Raw genomic sequence first — 19,444 nt, forward strand, 5'->3', positions numbered from 1 at the left:
CGGCCGGGCTCGCCGGCAGCGCCCCCGCCTTCCGCGCCACCCTCCCCGCCCCCCCGAGGGGGGCTGTGCCAGCTCCCCGCTGCCCGCGGAGCTCTCGGGGCTCCCTCCGGGCTCGCTGCCCGCCGCCCGCGGTGCCCGGTCAGAGCCGCCCGCGCCGCCCCCGCGCCCCGCCGCCCGCCGCCGCCGCCATCTTCGCCGCGCGTGCTGAGGTGAGCTGAGGGCCCCGGCGCTGGGCGGGGCGCGAGGCCGGCCCCGCCCCCCCTCCCCGCCTCCCGGCGCGCGTGCGCGGCGGCGGCGCGCGGCCGCCCCCCATTGGCTCCCCGCCCCGCCGCATTTGCATATTGCGGGACAATAACAGCGGGCGGCTCCCGGCAGCCCCCGCGGCGCCGAGCGGGGCCCGCGCCCCCGCCCCCGCCGGCTCTCGGCCGCAATTAACGCAATTAACGCAATTAACGTTCTCACACCGGGCACAGCGCGGCTGCGCCTAACCCACATACTTGCCCTCCACGCCCCGCGTGTCTCGCGTGCTCCGAATAACTCGCGGGGACTCGCTGGCCGCCGGTGCTTCGTGCGTGCTGAGGACGGTTATGTGAGTCACGCCGCGCAAAAATGTGTTGGTTTTTGGTTTTTTTTGCCAGGGATGACTCGCCCTGTTCTCCCCGGCTCGGTGCGGCCGAGGACACAGCCAGCTCAGCGCCGCACGAGAGGCTTCTCTGCAAATCCGTGGCAAGGCTGGCAGTTAATCCATTTTGGTTAAGGAACGTGAAATGCCAAACAAAAGCCTCACGAGAAGGGTGTGTTGTGCAATCATCGCTCAGACCCCATAAAATCACGTTAATTGTAGTTGAGAGTGACACAAAGCTCTCAGCTGGGCATCTTCAACAGCAACGACTTCAAGGCATCAATGCTGCAGAGACCCACAATACTCAAAAAGACCCAAATCCTCACTTTCTGCAGCTCGGTTTTCCCTGCTGCTCCTGCGTGTGCAAACAATGGTTTTGTCCCCTTGGAAGTTCCCAGCAGGTTGCTCTGCAAATTCGTTTAATTCCTCTGGGTACAGGCACAAGAGGCTGCTGCCACTTGCATAACCCGAGACAACAAACAATAGAGGTGGAAATCCAGCAGAGGCAGGTGTGAAACCTGCCCCCCGAGCTGCCTGCAGTGAAAGCAAGAGCTCTGTGCCACAACCTGCTGAAGCACCCTCGTTATCCCACGGGAGGCATTTGGCTCCCTGTGCACCTTGACAGAGACAATATTGCCCTCCTTACACTGCTAAAGGCTTAAGCAATGCGTGAGAATTATCCAGCTAACGCTGAAATTGTATCCAGACTTATTAAAAAATTAATCCTCCTGTTAGAACAGGGAGAAAGGGAATGAACACGAGGAGCAGCCCAGGCCCAGTGTGGTGGATTAGGGAATGGCTGCACAGCTGAATGTGCCAATGTGCTGGAGATAAGGGAGTGCTGCTGCCAGGGCCCGGCAGGGTGTGAGAGCAGACAAACAGGGTAGCTCCTCTCGGTGCCTCACACCCTCCTTTATCAGCAAAGGGAAGCACATATTTGCAGAGCTTCCCCCACAGAATCATTCTTTCCCTTCCTTGAGTCTCGTTCTTCCTCCTCCTTGTCCAGGTCCTGTCTAGTTCAAGTCCAGCCCGGCCTAACCCCTTGCTCTGTGCTGCTGCCTGCAGTGCCCCGAGGCAGCTCGGGTTGCTGCAAGGTGACCTGTCCTGCATTACCTGGCTGTGCTGCTCAGCCTGTGATCCCCCCCAGCTAAAGCTGAGCTCTCCATGCCTCAATGCCGAGTTTTCCAGGGCTGGAAGGGTTCTCTCTCTGTGCCACTTTGCCCAGCAGCCACGGCTCAAACGCCGAGGAACATCGTGAGCTCAGGGCTGACAAACCCATTTGGCAGAGCACGACTCTGTGCTTCCCTAAGTGCTCCCAAGCCAAGGCACACCAGGAGCTCTTCACACACCTCCATCCTTGAAAGTCTTTGAAACAGCCTCCCTGGGGAAGTGGTGGAGTCACAATCCCTTGAAGAGTTCATAAAATGAGTAGATGTGGCACTTTGTGACACAAATTAGTGGCATGGGGGTATTTGGTCAAAGGATGGGCTTGATCTTGGAAGTTTTTTACAGTCTTAATGGTCCCATGATTCTACCCCAGGTCACCCACCCAAGTCTGTCCAGACAGCCAGACAACCTCATAATTTCCATGGTAATTAGTAAGCTTTGATGAACTCTGTCATTCCTGCACAAGGATGTTGTGCCCAGATGAAAAACGGCTCCTGGTTTTCATTCAGAGGATCTCTGGGCTCCTTTTGTTAGACAAAAACCAAACTATTTTTAATAAAATACTTCAGAACCGGTTTTCTCCACTGTTCAGTGTCAGTCTGGATAGTTCTCCCTGTAAATCCCTCCCAGCCCATGCCCTGCTGCCTTACTCAGTGTTATTCTTGTACCCTGAGAGTCGATACCCTGCCAAGTGATATTTGTTTAAAATTCCCCAATGCACAAATTTGGCACAAAAACTGGACTAAAGGGCATCCCTCTGGTTACTGCAGCTGGGTGGAATCTTCCCACCTCAAAGTCCAAGATCTATTTACATCAGCTCACTTAAGCTGCAAAAACAGAATGAACTCTTCCTGCTAGGCTTGTCCAGACCAATAAATGCACTGGGGAGTGCAAAGCAGAAGTGCTGCACAAAGGAATCAACTGCTGAAGGCACAAGCAGGTTTCCAGCTCGTTTTAAAACTGATTCACTCGTAGCTGACGTCAATCCTCCCTCCCAAGTATCTGAGCCCTGAGATTGGAGTGTGATAAATATTACCTGTAATGCCATCTGCTGTACAGACTGCCCCAGCTCCTCACTATTTATTTAAGGGCTAATCTTGTGCTAGAACAAAATGCAGTTTATTTCAGCCTGGTTTGACTTTGTTTGGACTCTAATTCCAAATGCCTGTCCACCTGGACTTTTAAAGTGATCTGTCATAGGGCAAACCCCATGTTAGCCCTGAAAAGATGAAATTCAAGACAGCACAGTTGGATTAAAAAGAAAACTATCATGAGAAGCACCACATGAGACTTCCTACATGAGGAGTCAAGAGAAGATGCAGAGTCAGAAGATCACCAACAGGAATCACAGAATGGTTTGGATCAAAGACTATCTCATTCCACCCCCTGCCATGGGCAGGGACACCTGGGACATTCCCAGGTTGCTCCAACCTGGCCTTGGACACTTCCAGGGACGGGGCAGTCACAGCTTCTATAATGCTTAAATGCACATCAGAACCTTGCTGCTGAAACTGTAATTGAAAAAGTAATAGAGTAAATCCCTGAACGTGTTTTTTAATAAACAGGAATCTACTGCCTCTCAAATTGCTTGAATTTTCATTTTATAGGACCTCCCACATAAGGATCACAGTGCCCTTTTTAATTATTAATTAGCTCATGCTGAGAGGGTAAATTAAAATCTCTCTGATGGAGAACAAGCATTATGTATTGATGCCCTGATCTTATCCTACACACTTGGAGTTGCTCTTTGGAACCTGTTTCAGAAGTCCAATACCAGGGTGAGTTTTCTGGTGGGGGGGGTTTCAAATTGTTTTTCTTAGATGTCTTGCCTTTCTCTGCATGACAAAAGTGGGTTTTTTTCTATTACAGCAAGTATTTTAAGTGGATTTAGGTGAACTGTTGCTGTGAGTGAAGCCCTAAAAAAAAAAAAAGGTCACGAGAAAACCAGATTAATTCCATCCTACTTTGCTTTTGAACAGTTGCCCACTTCTATTCCATTTCAATGGTAGATGCAGTAAGAATTAATACCTCTTTATTCATCCAGCTCCTGCCCACATTCATCCAGGGTGCAATCTGTGCTTTCAGATTTCAGCAAGGCTTGGTTTTCCTCTTGGAGTTGGTCCCCTGTGCACCATCAGCTTTGCCAAGTAATTCCCGATGCAAGAAGAATTTATTAAATTCTGTTTTCCCCTGTGCAATGTCATCAGCCCTCTTCTACTGATTTTAAAGGCATGAGAAACATGTAAACTAACAGAGGTGTTTTAGTATGAATTTTCTCATGACACTGCAGTGTAACAAGGATACAGATCACAACCAGTGATGATAAAATAAACCAAGCACCACCCTCCCTCCAAGCCTGCAAAATAAATTCCAAATTTCCAACTTTGCAGGACTTGTAGGGGGGAGAAACATCTCCATCCTTGTTAACTGACCATGTGGGAGTTTAGTCAAGGAAGTTGAAGGGGCTGTAAGGCCCTAAACCAGCTCCATCCAGAGGGAGGTTGTACCTCAGCCACGAGTTCCAGCTGTCCTTCCTGCAGGATTGCCTCTCTCTTTGTTCCTTTGCTGTGGGACAGTGAAAGAGATGGAGCTGTAAAGATTCCCAGGATTTCCTCCAAACACAGGCACATATCCTCCCCAGTGGCTGCAGCCAGCCCTGGCACAGCCTCAGTGAGAAGCAGGAAAATGAAGCCCTTTGGTGCCATTTTTACAGGCCCTTTTCAAAATGGAAGTGTGTGAAGTCACTCTAAGCTTGAAAAAAAAAAAAAAAAAACCAACCAACCCAACACCAGCAGCAGCATTTTGGCCACCTCAGGAACAGCAAAGAGAGACTGGAAAACACCAGCTCTTCATCCCCGTGGGAGAAGGTAAAAGCAGAGATGTTTGGGTTCCATCTCACAAGGCAGGCAGGTTGCAGGTTATTTTTGGTGAGGTTGCTTCGGGGTGCAATTTCTGCGGCAGAGTGGAGCGCAGGGGGTTCTCACCTTTGTGTCACCGTGTCCTTGGAGGAACGAGGCCACTCCAAGGATGACTCCAGGATTTTGTTCCACATGCCTGGAGCTGTTTGGAACCCATCGGGCTCTTTGATAACATCAAAGGGCCTCGGTGGCCTCGTGTGACTCCTCCCTCGCTCCTGTGATGTGGGCAGGGCAGAGGAGAGGCACTGTGGAGCTATTCCCATTTCCAATGGGTGCAGCTGGAGTTTTTAGAGCTTTTGAGAGCTTTTTGTTGCCTCCCCTTCAAGGTCACAGTAATGAACCTGGTCAGGGAAATAAAAACAGATCAAAGAATGTTTAAGGCTGGAAAAGATCTAAGGAACGATGATCATTTAGTCACTCCCTAGCCCAGTTTTTTTTTTCCAAATTAGTACAAAAATAGAATAATTTAGGTTGAAAAAGACCGCAAAGATAACTGTGCACATAAAAAGGTTACTCATAAGATTACTGAATATTCGCACTGAGGACCCACAGCATCTTCAAAAGGAGAAACTTTAACACTTTAAAAATTACCTTGCAAAATTATGTGACATATAGATATGTAGAATATATATCTATATAAATACATAGATCTATCTCGCAAAGGGCCAATCCCCATTTTTTTTTTTTTAATTTAATGCGTGTCCTTCCAAGAACTTTTTTCCCAAACCACCTACGTGGGTTACACTTGGATCACTACACCTGAAACCCTTCCCGTGGCTCTGAGGGGTCGGTGCCCCCTCATGACCGCCGGGCTGGTCCTGAGGGCGCTGGGTGGCACAAGCGGCCGCCTGGCACCACCACGACGGCCAGATCCAGCCAGAACCCTGCGCGTGGCCTCCCTCCGAGGCTCCCCGCGCCGGGGAGGGGGCGATGAGGGAGCCCGAGGGCGGCTGAAGGAGCCGCACACCCCGGGCCCGTGCCCTCCCTTCGCCCGCCATGTTCCCGGGGCGCGGCCCTTCCCCTCCGCCCGCCAAGTCTCGCGAGAGCGGGGCTCGCCCTTCCCGTCATGCCCCGCGCGCCCTGGCAACGCGCCGTTGCTAAGGGCGGCCGCCATGGCGGCGCCGCCGGGGCTCGGGGCTTTCTTCGCCCTCATCCTCCTCCTCCTTCCGCCGCCGGCGCTCCGGGCAGAAGAGCCGGCCGCGGAGCCCGCAGACGCTCGTGATGCCGCACAGGCGCGGGTCTACAGCGCGCCGGCCCCGGTCACGGACGGTGGGTGCCCTCCGGGCGCTGCGGGGCACCGGCGGCGCTCCCCGGCTGAGGGGAACCCCGCTCGCGGCCTCCCTCGGGCGTTCGGCCTTTGGCCTCCCCTTCGCATTGCGGTGGCCCGGGACTGGCAGCGGATCTCCGGGGCTCTCTGCAGCGCTGCTCGGGCACCCCTGGGCAGCTGCAGCCGAGGCCGCTCGGAGCCTCCTCAGGGCTCAGCAGCCCGCAGGCCCCGGGCACGCTGATCGTGGCATGGACATCACGCAGCCGGGCATCCCACAGCGCTGAGGGTCGGTGGGGCTGGAGGGCAGGGTCTCGGCTGCTCTGGGCACAGCGGGCAGCTCCGAGCTGGCCCAGGAGCCCGGACTGCCCCGGGTGTCCTTGGAGAGCTCCACCACACCTCGAGCTGGCTGCAGGCTTTGCTCCAGGCTCAGCCCCAGCGCTGTGGATACATTGTCATACAAACAGAGCTCACAAAGTTTGGTTACTGTGTTCCCAGAAGGTGTTTCCCACTGTATAATTTGCTACACTTTTATATCACTTTTACATAGGGTGGTGTTGCCCTCAGCTGAGCTTTCCATGGGTTACTTGCCGAACAGAACCCACCCCAGTGCTACCTCCTTAGGGAAAAGAGATTGAAATCCCTCATCTCACAGGCATAACCTTGCAATCTAATCATCCATGTTTAAACTTCTCTTGTTTACAGGGTGAGCTAAGGATCCAGGGCTAAGCTCAGCCAACAGAACAGTCAGAACTCCAGAGATTCCAGGAAATACCTGGATACTGTTCAGAGAACATCCAGGGGGCCACAGGGAAACAGGCAGCAGTCACAGGGAAATAAAGGAATTAGTTATGAAAATATTCTTTGAATGTTCTTCTTATTAAACACTGGCCTTAATTTTCCTCATTCTGTGCTATTCTTAGATCCAGATTAATTATAGAACAGCAACTCTCAAAAACAGTTCAGTAGAGTAATATCTGTTCTTTGAATGTATAAACTTGAACACCTCAGAGAGTTTGAAGAATTTGCCAAGTATATTTTACTGAGCCAGTTTACAGAATTATTAGCAATGACTCTGTCTGTGATTACAATATCTCACAGTATCTAAAAACAGAGAGAAAAAACAGTTTCAAAGAAGTCAATTATGGTTGTGTTGGCACATCAGGGAAATGTATTCCATCCTCAATACTTGTAAACATCTCTGCTCTTTCAAAATGTTTTATTTTTCTTCCCAATAAGCTGAAACAAGCAGATAAACACATCTTTGGTATCTCTTTTTTTTTTTTTTTTCCTCTGCAAGGCTGAGTAGATTTTCTCACCTCCAAAATCCCTGTTGGGTTTTGTTTCTCAGGGAACAAATTTTAGTATGTCTTAATTTTGTCCATGTATTCCAAATAAATTTGCTCAGCAGCAGAAAAGACGGCTTTTAAAAACAGCTTCAAGAAAACTTGAATCTGGAGAAGACTTTTGACCACTGTCAAACGCAGGGCGGGGTGAAAAGTGGAAGTGTTTGGGACATGAAGTGCCAAGCCCCCGCTGCAGTTCTCATGTCACTCTCTGGTGCAGTTGCCAGGCTGTGCGTCTGCGACCTGCTGGTGGCACAGTGTGACGCCAACTGCTGCTGTGACCCCGACTGCAGCGCCGAGGACTTCAGCCTCTTCACCACGTGCTCGGTCCCGCTGGTCATGTGAGTGCAGAATCACCTAAAGCACAAAATCGTTCCTCATCTGCTGCCTGCCTTTGGCAGGGCTCCGTCTTCTCCTCTGAGCAATTCCCACCCCTCCCTGCTGCCATCCTTCCACCAGTCCCTCCTGCGCTCTGTCCCCAACCAGGCAGAGCAGCAAATCCACCCCCCACCCGTTCTCTCCCTCTCATTCCCTCTTTCCTCCTGTTTCACTGTGCTCCTCCCTGTGGGCATTTAGGTGGTGATGATTTTTTTGGGGTGGAAGAATGGTGCATCTTTAGACTTTGATCAATGCAGTGTCTGGAAGACAAGAAAACTGATACCAAAGGACCAATCTGGCCACTTCTCTAGATCACCAGTTTTTGTCAGTAACCTCTTTGATTACATTTATGATATCAGCTACACAATAAATCAATTCAGAGCTTGTTGAAATAGTGTGAGCATTTTTCTGACCCTAATTTTGCAATTCACCATCCCAACCTGCTCCCCCACTGCCACTTTACCAAACAATAAAATGTAACATTATACCAAAAAAGTAAAGCCAAGAGTTGTTTCTTTGCTATTTAATCTGAAAACACCTTCACCCAATTCCATCTTCTCAAAGAGAAGTTAAGAAAGCTCACTTCAAAATAATAATGTGCAAAAAAATCTCTTGGTGACTTCTCAGAACAATAAGTGCAGCTTTTCAGCCCACCTTCTGTATAAATTATGCCAATCTGAGCACTGGGTTTATTCTTGGTGCTTTGGAATTTGAATTAGCAGTCATGCCAGACTGTGGTTTCTTATTGTTCTGGCACACAAAAGACTCCTGCTCTCCATTTACAGATATTTATATAGATCAGAAAGGTCTAATCAACACCCTCCTGAGTGACACTTTAATTGCCTCAGATGACTGTGCTGCCTTTGTCAACTAGAAATGCCTCAAATGAAATTGTGTTTCTTTGCCCAAATTCTTTTGTGTAAAACTTTTATTTTGCATGAAAAGCCATGGGATTTTCAGTGTCTGCAGGTGTTGTGCGTCTCCTTATTTACATCAGAGTTTATCTGCATTTGCATATTTGTGTTATTTTGGCTGATCTCAAGGCAGAGACCGTGAGATGTCTGAAACAGCAGCAGAAGGGTTTGATTTATGATGGGATCCTGTTAACAAGTGACTCACCTCATGGAAGAGCTTAACTCCAGGCTCCAAAATTTCTGAGTGTCATTTCACTTCTCCAGGGCCTGCCCTTAGCTGCTCTGTGCTGCTAAATACCAGTTTCACAGGGATCATCAGCTTGTGTTTGTAGCATGTAGGACACACCAGTGCTGCCAGGCTCTGAACTGGCACATTCTCCTGCAGCTCTGGGCTCTTGATGAGCCCGTGGCACTGCCTCAAACACTTTTCCAAGACAGGCTGGGTTATTTCACCTCCTGTTCCTCACTCTGCCATTTCTTTCACTTGCATCTCAAGCAGGAATTCTTCCCATTCTCTGCTCAAATTGAATATTATTCCAATATCCACAAACCTGACCTGTTTTCCTGCTCTGACATCCCACTTGGGTTGTAGAAATTAAAGTGCTCCTGAGCTGTGTGTGGCATTTGCTGCAGCCCCCCATTTTTGGGGTCTCAACCATCTGGATCTCACACAATTTACCATTTTATCTCTCATATTGTCACTGGTTTTCCCTCCCCCAGTCTGTTTCTTACCTTCCTTCATGTTGCTGCTCACAGTTTCCTCTGCTGAATAAAACATGTGGGAGAATTCTCTATTATTTATTATTAAGCACAGAGTATAAAACAATAGGAATCTTCTAAGGATGCACAATTGCTCTACAAATTATGTTAAATTCAGTAATTTCATGCTTTTTTTGTTTTTCTGGTGCTACCTCAGTAGATTAAAAGGACTTTAAAATCTGCTGAACACTAACTTCTAGTTCATCACTAACTTCTAGGATCATTCATTTATTTTGTTTATTTGCAGAGGTGACAGCCAGCTGTGTAGTCAGAAAGCTGCTGTGTATTCTCTTGATGTTGAAGCAAATCCACCAGAAAGGATATTTAAAATAATTGACCAAGTCAATCCCAGTATTTTCTGCATTCATGCTACAAACTGTAAGTAGAGTTGTAGGCAATATTAAGCATTGTGCTGTTATTTTTTTTTTGTTGGCTCTTTACCAGAAAAAAAGACTAAATTTAAAACTATTCTTGTTTTATTAAACCTCTCAGGAAACTGGTAATTCTGTCTGCTCACAGCCCTTATGTTGTGATCCTTTCACTTATGAAAATATGGAATTAAACATCTGGTACTCCTGGTCTTTTCTGTTGGAAAAAACAAAATAGTTTGGTTTTTTTTTTTTTTTTTTGGTAAATAATTTAGCATCCTAAATAAATCATGTTTAAAGTTGTCTCATTGTTACTAAGTATTGTTTCTGTATATTTTTTTCCTTAAATTATCTCCTTCTTTAAATATTTTGACAGATAAACAAGCCCTGTACCTTAAATCCCCTGAAATCCCAACAGCAGAAAATTTTGATCAGTTGCTTGACAAATTTGGAGGTGCTACTTTCAGTGCTGAGCCTGACACCTGGAATTTGGATACAGATGCTCAAAATCCCCCTGAGGCAAATGAAACTTCCAGATATGAGGTAAATAATCTCTGATTCAATAGGAGGTAAATTATATTTGATGCAATTAGTATTAGATTATTCCAGAAAGAAGAAATCAGCATTGTTTGCATTGTTTCTTTTAAATAATGCAGTTCTTCTGGAAGAAGCAAAATTTATATTGTACTTTAAATACAGAAATGCAAAAAGAAGAAATTCAATGTTTTGTGTTTAGTTACTTAAAAAGTGAACTAGATTTTTAAGATCTTTGAAAAATAAGGCACTTTTTTTTTCCTGCTATTTTCAACATAAAGCTGTAGCAGTGACTGAAAAATTGCTGCACAGAGCATTATTGAGAGATCCTGTGGAAATAAGTGCTGCTTTTATTCATATTTGTTGTTCATAAAAATGGGCTGAAACACACCTGTGTACCTGACTGTGGTTTTTATTTGGCAGTATGGGGTTCCTGTCCAGACAGAGGATGCATTTCTAAGGCTGCCAAGTCCTGTTGTCTCTTCTTGGTGCTCTGATGCAAACCCTGCAGGTTGGAAAGTACACTTGAATCCCAAATTTTTGCTTTCTAATATTCTGCTCTTAGATTAGTCAGTCAGAAAACTGGCACACTCCCCATGGAGAATTCAGCTAAAGGTTCACAAGCAGATGATTTTCAAATCACTTCTGTTTCTCTGTTTTGTTTGGTTTTTTAAGACATAGAAGAGAAATTGTGTTGCATCTCTATTAAACATTCAAAGTGAGATATGTAAATCCCTGAGAATCTTGTTAAAGGGTTTTTTATCCAACAATAAAATGTCTTGTTTGGCATAATTGGTTTAATCCAACAGTACAAGGGTGACACCCTGAGGGAGGAGGGGTTTGCACCAAGCCAGCCCTGCCTGGGCAGCCTTTGGCAGCTTCCCTTTGCTCAAAGGCTCCTCTCACAAGTCAGATTTGCAGGCTGAGCTCTGCATTTTAACCTTTCACACAATTTCCTGAAAATCTGCAGAGGTGGAGGTGAAAAAAAAAGCCACAACCAAACCCACACCTGCATTTCCCAAACCCCACTGTCATCATTAAATGTGGTCTTGTAAGACTCATGGTGGTGATTACAGGACTGAAGTCTCTTGTGAAAGAAAATAAAAATCTTATTAAGAGATTCAAAAATTAAGTAATTTTCATGAAGCTTTTTCTACTTGTTAAGAAGTAATATTTTTTCTCATAGCACTTTTTTGAGAATATAAAAGGTTTCATTCTTCAAAGCTCACATAAAACCTTATCTGCAATAGAGATGACATTTACTTTCAATTTTGCTTGTACCTAAGTTCTTGTATTGTTTTTCATTTATGCTTTTCATAATTGCTCTTTCATTTCCTCCTTCAATTCATACTCGGTGACTTTTTTTTTTCCAGGTTTTTTAGTAAACCAAGCCACAAAATGCATTAGATCAGTAAGTGTGAAAAAATGTGACAGCATTCAAGCACTTAGCATGTTGTTTTATATCAACTCCAGCATTTTGGCAGTAAGTATGATTTGAAACAGTCATATAGCTGAAATACTCATATTTTATATCTTTTACATCTGCAGAATGAAGTAACTTCTGTTCACTGAGGGATATGGTGTTTTATTTGAATTTTTAAATTGTGAGTTGGGAAGAAACATCTCCCTATACAGCAGACTTTTATACAGAAAGCCTTTAGGAATGTTTTTACTTCAAGCTTTGGTAACACAAGCATTTACTGTTCTCTGCTTAGCCAAATATAAATAATATTGCCAAAGATAAAGTAAAAAATAATAGTTTTGAAGAGCCAAGGTCGTGGCACTGAGCTAGTGCAGTTTCATGTTCCTGTGCATGTTCAGGCTTTTCCAAAAAGCCCATTTATCAGAACACATAATTCTAGAAATCTGAGTTTTAAAGAGTTGCTAAAACTTTGTACTGAAAGAGGAACCTGTCAGTTTAATCCTTTGCTCCAAGCCTCAGTTTTTGATAGTGGGGGCTGGCACAGCCTTCTTTATGGTCCCAAACAACATGACTGAGAGCAAGTTTCTTTGGATCCTGCCTGCTAAAATCCAGTCTGGGGTTATTTTTCTTTGCCTACTTTTTCATCCCTTTCTGACTTGGGGATGATGTCTTCTGTACAAATATATCCCCTGTAAGGATATTCAGGAAGACAAAGAAATCAGTCATGAAAAAATGAAACTGAAATACATCACACCTTAACCTGATGGCTCCTTCCAGAAGCTGAAGGTTGTAAAGAAACAGCAACCTCTTCACCATTAAAATTAATTTAATTAGCAGTGAGTAACTGCTTAAAGACCCCTTCCAGGCTGCTCACAGATTGCAAAGCTCCCAAAAGCAAGGAAAGCCCACTAAGCAGTTCACATCCTCATAGGTGGGATCGTCCTCATTGAAATCAGCCAAGGATTGCTCCCAGTTGTTGGCTTTTGAGCCTCCTGCTGTGGAAGAAGTGGACAAAACACTGCCTCAGAAGGGCTTTGAGTGTCTGTATGTCCTCCCAAAATTAGTTCTTGTTGGCTACAGGATGAAAAAAAGAACAAGAGTGGCTCAGGGCAGGCTCCAGCAGCTGAGTGGGTTTGACTTTAAAGATGAATTCCCTTTCCTGACTGGAAAATCCATAACCCCTTATTCCTGTGCTGCCTGCCAATCCCCCTGAGCTGGGGAGGGGTCAGAGTTCTGCCCAGAGCACGCTGGATGTCAGGAAGGATCAGATGCAGGAACTGGAGAAGGCTGAGAAGCTGCTGGAGATGCTCTGTGGGAAGGTTCCCTTCCCAAAGGGAGCTGGAGGTGGGATGTGACAACAGCAAAGTGATGGCACTGGGGACAGGGTGGCCACAGGGCAGAGCAGGAGCCCTCCCAGTGCCAGCAGGTGGAGCTGCCGGCAAAAGAAACGGCAAACCAGTAACTGAGGGAGCCTTACTGGGAGCACTGGGACAGCGGGTCCTACAGAAAACCCCATCCCCAGGAGCCCACCCTCCCTGCCAGGATGGGCAGCTGGAGTGACAACAACGTTTTGGGAATCGTTGCAGATAATCTCTGCTCTCTGCCCTGGCCTGACCAGCAGATCCAAGGAGTGTTGGGGATTGCTGGGATCTCCCAGCAGGATTCTCACAGTGGTGCTTCACACACACCGTGGTTAGTGGGGAGTGTGGAGCTGCCAAAGCAATGGAGCTGTTCCTGCCTTTCCTGCCTCCCTGCCGGGGGGAAGCTGAGGCAGCAGCATGGCTGCAGTGCTGTCTGCCAGTGACCTCCAGAGACATCATCCATCACCCCAGTCACGGATAAACAGAACTTTAGGAGTGGTGCTCACTCCTCCTAGCCCAGTCAGAAATAGCACAGTTCCCTGAAGGATGAGTCTAATCTTAACAGGGACTTTTATTCATCCAGCTCATTCTGATGGCTGGGCTGTACCTTGGGATGATAAATGTGTGACAAACTGTACCTGCACCACCTTCAGGTCTGCAGCTCCCAGGAATGTGTTCCCTGCTGGGACAGGAGATGAGTCACTGCTGTCAGTATCCCATCAGAATTCTGCAGAATTGCTTCATGATCAGTCCAATCCTTGGTCCCTTCCCAAAGATGTGACTCAAACATTCATTGGAAAGTCAGGAAAGTAAAACCTTTGACAAAATAGGCCTGATTGATGACCTTGGTCTGACATTTCTGCCTTTCCATGAAATATTTTTGGTGGAAATTTTTCAGTGGGGCAACTGTATAACAAGAGATACTTGCTTCTCTTTTATTGGTATAGAGACAATGAAACTATGGAACAGGACAACAAAAGCTCTTCATTTCTTTGGGAAGCACAGCCTGGCAGGTTTCCTAAACTGGTGGTCTCTGAATAATTTTAAGAGTCAGAAGAAGGAGGGGATTGGATTGTGGCAGTTCTTTTCACACTTCCTGGATACTCTGGTTTATATCCATAACATAAAAGTTATTGCTATGAGAAAGAGTTAAATAGACAAAGCCTTACCTGCTTTACTTGACTGCTATGTGCAATAGGTCAGACTTTTGCTACTGCTTTAATTTGTCCTTTTATTCTCCCTCAGGTGCCCAAATCAAGTCAGATGGTAAGTATCCTTCTAAATTAGTTGGAAGAGCTGTGGGCAAAATTCTTATTAAGTTAAAGTCAGGGGGAATTTTTCACTGATTGATCAAATCTTTACATTAAAAAAATTACATCATTTGCTATCAGTAATGATACTTAGCAACTGCAAGATAAAATGCTGCCTGCAAACATTCAAGCCTGATACATTCCTCTCATATAAAACTCCCTCTTTTCAAGAAAATCTATTTGTTTATTTAAACCCAGACCCTTTGGTTGAGCTTCAGCTGTACTTGTAACACAGCAGTTGTCCACAGAATTAGTGTGTGCTGTTGCTGTGGAACAGAACCCGGAAAGGTCACAAATATAATAACACAGAAAGAGCCAGAATTAATTATACCCAGTGTTCAGAGCTGACACGAGGCTGTTTTTCAGGTGAATATTACTGTCCAGTCCATAGTTGTCCAGTCTCTGCATGGAATGAGGACTTTACTGAGCAGCAGTGATGTCCTGAGGCTCCCAATGGTTTTGGATGAACTGTGCATCAATGCAGTTTTTGGGGTAGGTCTGGCAGCCTTTTCCTCCTCGGAGCTGATGGAAAGCATCTATGCATCAAACCACTTCTGATTCCCAAAGTGCAAAGCTGTCAGGAAGGCCTTGCAGTTTCCATATATTGTGACACCTCCAAAGTAAATGTCATGGGAGAAGCACTGATTTTGGGTAAAAGGGAGTGTTTTGCAACAAAATAATAACTCTGCAATATAACATGGAGCCAGGCTGAAATCCTGATGTTATTTCTGTGTATGTGGCAAAACAGGCAATGACATGAGTTTGGAATTTACTTTATGCTTGGGAGAAGATGATTTCAGGTGCACTAATGACAGAGAGAGGAATAGATGCTGCACATCATCTTTTAATTTTCAAGTAGATGAACGTTGTGTCTGTGCTTAGGTTTATCAAGAAGTCAGCTGTGAAGAGGCTCCAGCCTCTAAAGGATAAAATCCATCCCCACCCTGGAGCTGAGGAAGAAAGAAAATACTTGCATGGTTTAATTTTTTTTCTAGTTTCTCTTATGTATTTATTCAAATTAATATCTAAAATGTTTAATTTTCAGGTGAATTATCACATTACCCACACAGACACAGGAGAAATAATAGAAGCTGCTGCTGCTTTTGTCTTGGGGGCAATTAGCAAAGAAGAACTTTCAATAGAGCAGAGCTTTGAAATCAGCTTCACTCAGGTAACTGTGGAGATGTCATGGGTGACTTGGTAAAAGACATTTAATTACAAAACTTATTAAACTTGAATCAGAACAATTGTTAGCAGCAAGGTAAAGCAGAACTTGCCCAGGATGCCCAGATGAGGCAGCATTTCAGAGCTGGGCAATGAAGGCCTCCAAAGTCTGTCACATTTATGAGCCCCAGCTCGTGACTATAACAGAAAGCCAAGCCTTACTTACAGTCTTGCCCTCATCATTCAAGGCAGGTCATAATCCTAAAATAACTGAAATATTTCTGTGTTTTGCAGCCAATTCAGTGCAGGATAAGAACTAATGCTCTGTTTGCATTGCAGGAAAATACACAGCCAGTTCCTCTCAGTGGCAATCCTGGTTATGTTGTTGGGCTGCCTGTCAGAGCAGGATTCCAGCCTCAAGGATATCCTTTCCCTGCTGCATTTCTGTTTGCTTCACTTGCTCTGGTTCATCCTCACAAACCCTTTCTAGCATGGACATCTATGACATACATCTGTTCTCTACCAAAAATAAAAATGTGCTTTTCTGGCTGTGTTTTAGGAGGGAATGACTCAGTCCTGACTGCAATCTCCTGGGACTGTGTAGTGAGGTACATTTAGCCCTCCATTGCACACCCTGGTGATTTTTCACACTGTGAGAGGAATTTTGAGCTATTGTAGCATTTTCAGCTATATTTTAAGGATATGATTAAGGATTCTTTTTTTGTCCCGATATCCATCAAGCATTTAATTTCCCTTAACTGTGTGTTACATCTGGCATCATTCAGAGTAGTAACAAACACAGCCAACTCACCATTCTGCACAGCACATCCACCCAGGACTGCCTGGCAGCACAGGGAGCCAGAGCCCCAGTATTATTTGGTTATAACATGATATCAGGCTGTAAGTTACGGTAAGAAGTAATTTTTTTTTTTTTAATTTAATGCTTTTAACCCTCTGACAACCCTTTCCCTTAGGCTCTTTTCAGGTCCTGAGCCATTTATACAGCTGGAAGAGTATTGAGAATGGAGTATTTAATTATAAAAAATGTCATTTAATTAACAATGGTCTTTCTCTTGGAAAGATTGTGTACATTAGCAACTGTAGCCAGAAGGCTTGAACAGAGCAAAGAGCAAGGAGAAATTATGATTGTGCCAAACCAATGGGTTTTGCTGTAACTCATCTTTTTTATTTTGTTTTCTGGAAGAATTACAGCAGCTATGAAATGCCAGCCTTTGGCTCAGACCCTCCTTGATGTGCTGAAGGGCCAAAGCTTTCCTGAGTATGTGGCCTCATTTGGGAATTCTCAAGCCCAGGATGTGCTCGACTGGGTGCCAATAACTCAGCTCCACATCTCGGAACAGGTGAAAATTAAACCACTTCCACCCCTCCACCCTCACGAGATCTGTGCCTGTGCTGCAGCATCAGCTCAGCTTCACACTCTAAAAATGCAGGAACCAACTGGAGGAGAAAATGAGGCTGGGAATGCAGAAATAAGCTGGAAGAAACTCATGGAATATTCACAGAGGAGAGTTTCACTCTTGCTGTACAAGTTACATTTAATCAAGCTGGTATCCAGGCACCTCAGCTATGGATCAGGGCAACATGTTGGTACAAAATGAGTTGTTTAAACACAGGTTAGAATGTTGCTCTTCTAAGGGTGAAGCACCAGAGGTGACAGAGGGAAGGAACAGAATCAGGGTTTCCCCTCTTCCTCCAGGCCAGGGTAAGAGAAAGAGAAGCACAATATAAGATTGTGGATGGTCTCTTGCATGCTTCTGCAACTAAAGAGTGAATGGTTTCTGTAACCAGAAGTGTGACAGTTCAAGAAGTTCAAGAAGAAATTCAAGAATAAATGCATAAAAATAATTTAAGATTGTAGTCTTCAGAATTGTGCCCTGGCAGAGTTCAGGATTTTGTCCTGCCCAGCAACAGTGCAGGGTCCATCTGCTCTGGTAACCTCCTCAGTGAGCTTTCTGGGGGCATTCTACCCTTTTAATAAAAAGAATAATTAATTACTGTGATGGTTTCTGCATAAGGCAGACAATGAGATGATTTCTCACACTTTGCAGAGCTCATGCCAAATACCTGTGTCACTGGGAATAGAAGTGAAGTGGACTAAATATGGATCCCTGGTCAATCCACAAGCCAGGATAGTGAATGTTACAGCCACAATCACTACCACCACACTGAAGCAGGTATGTAATTAAATTACAGGATTTAAGATAAAACAAGTGGCTTGTTTTCCTTGGATCTCAGCTGTGTGACAATGACCCAGATAATCTCATTATCTAAAGGCACACTTCACATTAGAATGTATTTACACCCAGCAGTTCTCTTCCAGCTCAAACACAGCTGTAGGCTCCTTGCCAAAACACACTTCAATAAAAAGCTATATATCATTTATGGAAAGAAACGTGGAACTATATGGAAAAAAAAAAACAACCAAAACCAAAAACCTTTTTAGAAAATATAACCAGACCAAATAAATGATTGTAGGAAATAGAAAACTGAAGCAAAGTCCTGTTTGTATTTTCATTGCAGCTTCCCTCAGGAAGGGAAAGGATTATTCCTATAACAAGTTCTGTGGTTTTCACTGACATTTCTTCACCTGCAGAGCCAAGCTACAAAGCTTGGCCCACCATTAACATCAAGTTACCCTTTGACTTTTTCTATCCCTTTGTCTAAGGTAAGTACACATAAAACAACCCCCACATTTCTGATTTATCTTATTTTTAGTCCTGGGACTATGATGGGCCATCACTTTCTTCTAAGTTGTAGATACTGGGCTAAAATTGGCCAAGAGAGGAAGGGTGAGACCTTGTGAGGGTTCTCAGAAGGTTTAGGGTGAAGAAACCCCCATGAAGTGGAAAGTACCCAATTATAACTCTGCAGAGAGGACAAAGGTTGCAGTTTGAACTCGCTGGTGGCTCTGGCCCAGTCACAGCCACCATTCCTCCAGCACGTGGGATCCAGCCCCAGCCTGCCAAGCAGAGGCAGGAGGGGAAGAGCACAGGGACATGCAGGGAAAGTAATTTCATTATCCCATAACAGCAGAGCTAAATTGCTAATTAAACTCATCATATGCTATTAGATAAGGCCTCTGCTTTATCTCCTTGCATAGATTATTAAGCCACATATTTCTGGCTATTTTTCCCACACCACTAATTAATTACCTTTTGTAAAAAACCTGAACAGTTGAGTTGTGGTTTCAGTGACCCCTCCAGCTGAGTGGGGCTGAAATCCATTGGAGACACCTGCTGCAGTCACCAGCTCTCACAATTCCCACTTCTTAAATCTCATTCTTCAGCTCTCAAACAGCCTCTCCACAGGGACACTCTAGTACCTGAAAAAATTCAAACACCAACCTGGCCCTTTAGAATTTGCTTTTTTATGGCTTTTCTGGAGTCTGACTGTTCCCAGCAGTGCACTCACCTACATCTGTTCTTACATATTACAGTTCTTTTCATACATGGATTTATGAGCTGTGGGAACAAAGAACTTTGCAGCCCCACGGGCTGTGAGGGAACAGTGAAAAAGGAAGAAGAGATGAGGGAATGCAGTATCAGAACTGGGATCTGCTGCTGGAACAAGGCATTGTCTGACGTAAGATGGCACATGTTTGCCTCTATTTTGGGGCTGATTTCTTTGTCAGGGAAAGGAGTGGTGTGTTGTTGTTTCTGAAATGAATGTTATATAAATAACAAAGTGGCACAAGCAGCAACAGAAATGAGGAAACTACCAACAGTATGAAAAGAATGGTTGGCAAAGAGATGTATTGATGATGAACAGGCAGCTGGTAGAGAAGAAATTACCTTTTCAGCCTGGGTTCTTATAATTTATACTGTAAGTTTGTTGCAAAAAAGAATGTTATCACAGAAAAAAAAATAAATTATTTTAAATAAGTACTTTTCTGGAT

At 45.2% G+C, this 19,444-nt stretch overlaps 1 protein-coding gene and 2 long non-coding RNA genes across 5 annotated transcripts; 2 read left to right on the forward strand and 1 right to left on the reverse strand.

The window, feature by feature from the left end:
- The first annotated feature begins 154 nt into the window (after positions 1-154).
- LOC128797075 (uncharacterized) lies at positions 155-3,373 on the forward strand. The gene is made up of 2 exons (XR_008434002.1): positions 155-209; positions 639-3,373. It is a non-coding gene; the product is annotated as an uncharacterized LOC128797075 (long non-coding RNA).
- A 431-nt stretch (positions 3,374-3,804) lies between these two features.
- Positions 3,805-5,567, reverse strand: LOC128797074 (uncharacterized). Of its 2 annotated transcripts, XR_008434001.1 has the most exons (3): positions 5,442-5,567; positions 4,774-5,048; positions 3,805-4,354 (listed from the first exon to the last, which is right to left on the reverse strand). It is a non-coding gene; the product is annotated as an uncharacterized LOC128797074 (long non-coding RNA). The 2 variants fall into 2 exon arrangements; XR_008434000.1 differs by having other exon boundaries at positions 3,805-5,048.
- On the forward strand, positions 5,262-19,443 carry TCTN1 (tectonic family member 1). 2 transcript variants are annotated; one of them, XM_053959301.1, is made up of 16 exons: positions 5,262-5,976; positions 7,538-7,658; positions 9,616-9,746; positions 10,113-10,279; positions 10,694-10,781; positions 11,644-11,753; positions 14,300-14,320; positions 14,731-14,856; positions 15,410-15,535; positions 15,868-15,950; positions 16,298-16,438; positions 16,733-16,889; positions 16,980-17,132; positions 17,598-17,723; positions 18,070-18,214; positions 18,986-19,443. In XM_053959301.1, exons 1-15 carry the CDS (start codon positions 5,508-5,510, stop codon positions 18,211-18,213), a joined length of 2,163 nt encoding a protein of 720 aa, XP_053815276.1. In that variant the 5' UTR covers positions 5,262-5,507; the 3' UTR covers position 18,214; positions 18,986-19,443. The 2 variants fall into 2 exon arrangements, with proteins under 2 accessions (XP_053815276.1, XP_053815277.1); XM_053959302.1 differs by lacking the exon at positions 16,980-17,132 and having other exon boundaries at positions 5,309-5,976.
- The last annotated feature ends 1 nt before the right edge of the window (position 19,444 follows it).

This window comes from Vidua chalybeata, chromosome 18 (genome assembly GCF_026979565.1).
Source record: "Vidua chalybeata isolate OUT-0048 chromosome 18, bVidCha1 merged haplotype, whole genome shotgun sequence".
NCBI classification, from domain to species: domain Eukaryota; kingdom Metazoa; phylum Chordata; class Aves; order Passeriformes; family Viduidae; genus Vidua; species Vidua chalybeata.

Coding starts and splice junctions, on each gene's coding strand:
- TCTN1 (XM_053959301.1), top strand. CDS start 5,508: ATGACCGCCGGGCTGGTCCTGAGGGCGCTGGGTGGCACAAGCGGCCGC. Junction 9,747..10,112: donor CTGCATTCATGCTACAAACT/GTAAGTAGAGTT, acceptor ATATTTTGACAG/ATAAACAAGCCCTGTACCTT. Junction 14,321..14,730: donor TGCCCAAATCAAGTCAGATG/GTAAGTATCCTT, acceptor GCTGTTTTTCAG/GTGAATATTACTGTCCAGTC.